Source organism: Priapulus caudatus, unplaced genomic scaffold, assembly GCF_000485595.1.
Source record: "Priapulus caudatus unplaced genomic scaffold, Priapulus_caudatus-5.0.1 Scaffold1548, whole genome shotgun sequence".
NCBI classification, from domain to species: Eukaryota; Metazoa; Priapulida; class Priapulimorpha; order Priapulimorphida; family Priapulidae; genus Priapulus; species Priapulus caudatus.
In genome coordinates, this window is record NW_014578609.1 from 43,814 (window position 1) to 47,033 (window position 3,220).

A 3,220-nucleotide genomic window follows, 5' to 3' on the forward strand; every position below is an offset into this window, starting at 1 on the left:
AGAGAAATCGATCTGCATCGTCCCATGTAACACACGGCACGACGAAGAGTTAGCATCTGCGTCATCGTCTGTAACTGCGAGCAATAGCAGCATGATGTTAATTGTTAAAATGCATCGTTGCACTCGTAACCACGGTAAAGGTGAGGAGGTTATGCTTCTGCGCCGTTGCCTATAACCACGGCAATGGCAGAGGATGTATATCAATCTGCTTCGTCACCTGAAACCGGCGGCAGAGTCAGGGGATACTACATCTGCATCGCCATCTATACAGTAATATAATGGCAGATGACACATACAAGGATGTTTAGCGCATGTGCAACGTCCTTCACGTATCGTAACAATGTCAGTCGAGGTTACGCATCTGTATTATCAGGCGAACGCACACGGCAACTCACAAGAACGTCCAGCGCCGTGCCGCCATGAGGGAGGCGATGAGCGAAACCGTTGGTCAGCTTAGGGAAGATGTTTTTTTTTTTGCTTTTTTTATCATCACTAGTTTTGATTATCGCAGGCCTGAATTAAAACGCTCTACCGAGGGTAGTGGCCTGTCTGACTTGTCTTCCTCGGAAGAGCCCTCATGCATCCACAGCAAGCGTTATGAGGTCAATTCTGTATGATTATGACTAGTCATTCAATATAGTAGTGTGAGCTTCCCGTCAATGTCGATGTTCTTGAATGACTGGAGCTTCCTCACCGCTGTCAGTCTTAACTGCTGTTTCCTTCCGACCGTGGTAGTAGTAAGTGGTAGAGTTCCTGCAGCAAAACCCAGCAGCAACCACTTATGGCAATTTCGACTTCGTTTAACAATCGTTCTAGTTATCGCCCATTTTTAGCGAGTTATTTTATGTGTACTTATTTAGTGAGTGTGTGTGTGGAAACGTGTATGTGGCAGCACAACGAGCTGATATCCTATAAGTGGCAGCGAAGACCACCCACAGCTACAAACAGCACCATCCTGCCACCCCACTAACAATCCTCTACATTTTTCTTTTTGGTAAGTGTATACACATATACATGACAACACGTACACAACATATATGTGCATATACACATGTAATATACATACCAAAATGCACCCATGATGATATAGCACGTTCCTGTCAACGATCATTCACGTCATAGTTGATACGTTGTCGTATGCTTTAGTGTAGTCGTTTGCCTCAAGCAAGGGCCACCCTTCTCGGACGGATCCGCACCGACCTCGCGGAATATACAAATTTACAAAAACAAAAAGCAAAAAAATCCCGGACGACGGGCGCTACGCACGCGAGCGTGCGTGGCACCAGAGGAGCGTAGCCGTAGCGCTAAGGTGAAGTGCACGTGCTCCTCGGGGATGCCGGGAGAATCGCGACGACGGTGAATTGCTGCTTGCGCGTTTCCTCGGCAACAAAGGTCGCGCAGGAGTCAGCGTCGTCGCCCGCGCGAGGTGGCTGCCGTCGCCGACCCTGCGTGGGGTCATAGTCGGTGGAGTCAAGGTCGCGCGCGTCGGGAGAGGTCACCGAATGACATTCATGTTTTATTTTTTTCTCTCTCTGTCAGCCTCTCACTCGCCTTCCCTCTCTCACTCCTGCTCTCTATCTCTTATTTTCTGTCTCCCTCCTTCTTTCTCTCTATCTCTCTATCTTATTTTCTCTCTCTCTCTCTCTCTTATTTTCTCTCTCTCTCTCATTCTTATTTTCTCTCTCTCTCTCTCTTATATTCTCTCTATCTCTCCTTCTCTCTCTCTGTCCCTCCCTCTCTAGCTTGTAACTTCAATGACACTGATCCACTAATACCCGATCCTTCACCGTCTGTTAGGCAAGTGAGAGAATCTTACCTTTCTGTTTCTGATGAAGCCTTCATATATCGCCTCCTTGTTTTTCTCCTTTGCTTCAAAGTCTTCCTTCGATATTAGAAGCTCGTGAACGTCCTCCGAGTCAGCCGGCTTTGAAATCATCTGTCACGATCGTAAAGGCATTAGCAAACGAAAGTGGAGCCACGAGCAAGATGGTATGACGAAATAAGTGATAATCCCACACAGCACGCTGTTAAGCCGATTCAGTCCACAAATTCTGCATTTGCTTTTCTACAAAAACCTCAAAGAAAAACAGCAAACAGAGGCCTTATGCAATGAGGCTTTTTACAAAAGAAATAAAATGCAATTTGATATGGAAGAATGCGTCGACAAACACAGCGTGGGAACCGGTTAGCCCCACGCACAAGACCGCATCCGTTCGAAGCAGCCATCTTTGGTCGCACGAGACCGCATCCGTTCGACGCTGCCATCTTTGGTCGCACGAGACCGCATCTGTTCGACGCAGCCATGTTTGATCACGCGAGCGCGGGGAGAGGCGCGGACGACTCACGCGCGTTGACGTGCCGATGAAGAAGACCGCCTGCTTGCCACCGACGCCAAAATAGGAGATGTCGCTATTGAGGAAGCGCGGCACGTGCTCGTCGTCTGCCGCGGCGTCACCGGCCGCCCGCCCGTCCCTGCAACATGGCCACCGCACCTCGTGATACATCAGCTAGCATTGTTAGAAGTTCTATTACCACTGCTCATCAAGTATAGTGTGCATTCGCACGTGAATTATATAATATTGTAATATCATATATATATTTATATAATAATAATAATTATATTTATATAGACACACACACGCACCCACCCGCGCAGGCACGCATGCACACACACACGTATATTAAATGAATATTATGAAAAAAATATTGCGCAATTACAAAACAAAAACTTCGGAGCAGTGATTTGCACGTAAAATTCAGTCGGGCACAAATTTTCCTGCTGGCAATGTTGGCCCTATGCTCCGGTAGGAGTGAAGAGGATTAAGTAAGTAAGTAAAATGTTGGCTATAATTCTTGTACGTATGCTCACATCCGCCGGCTATTCCTGGTGAACTTCGACAGTCTGTAGATGGCCCACTCGTTCAGCTCTCTCGACGTCATGCCCTTGCCGTTGTCAATGACACAGACCATGTTCCGGCCCGACTCTGGGCTAAACATCTGCAATGGCGGACGGCAAAAAAATTTCGACTTCACTTGCTAACATGTCAGGTAGAAATGCCATTGGATTATTTGCAAATGCATTGAAGAAACTGTGCTGTCTCTCTCCGGTCTCTCTCTCTCTCTCTCTCTCTCTTTTTCTCGCACCAACTGTACCTCTCGTCTCCTCACCCTTCTTTCTTCTTTCTCTCTTTCTCCGGATTCCCCCTCTCTCTCTCTCTTT

General features: G+C 47.4%; 1 protein-coding gene across 1 annotated transcript in view; it reads right to left on the reverse strand.

Moving 5' to 3' along the window:
* The window catches only part of LOC106816968 (structural maintenance of chromosomes flexible hinge domain-containing protein 1-like), an 8,459-nt gene that overhangs the window by 1,055 nt on the left and 4,184 nt on the right, over positions 1-3,220 (reverse strand). Inside the window, exons 2-5 of the mRNA XM_014821614.1 lie at positions 2,870-2,997; positions 2,346-2,472; positions 1,817-1,936; positions 1,373-1,444 (exon numbers count right to left, since the gene is read on the reverse strand). Of these exons, the coding sequence (XP_014677100.1) occupies positions 1,373-1,444; positions 1,817-1,936; positions 2,346-2,472; positions 2,870-2,997 (447 nt within the window). The remainder of the gene's footprint in view (positions 1-1,372; positions 1,445-1,816; positions 1,937-2,345; positions 2,473-2,869; positions 2,998-3,220) is intronic.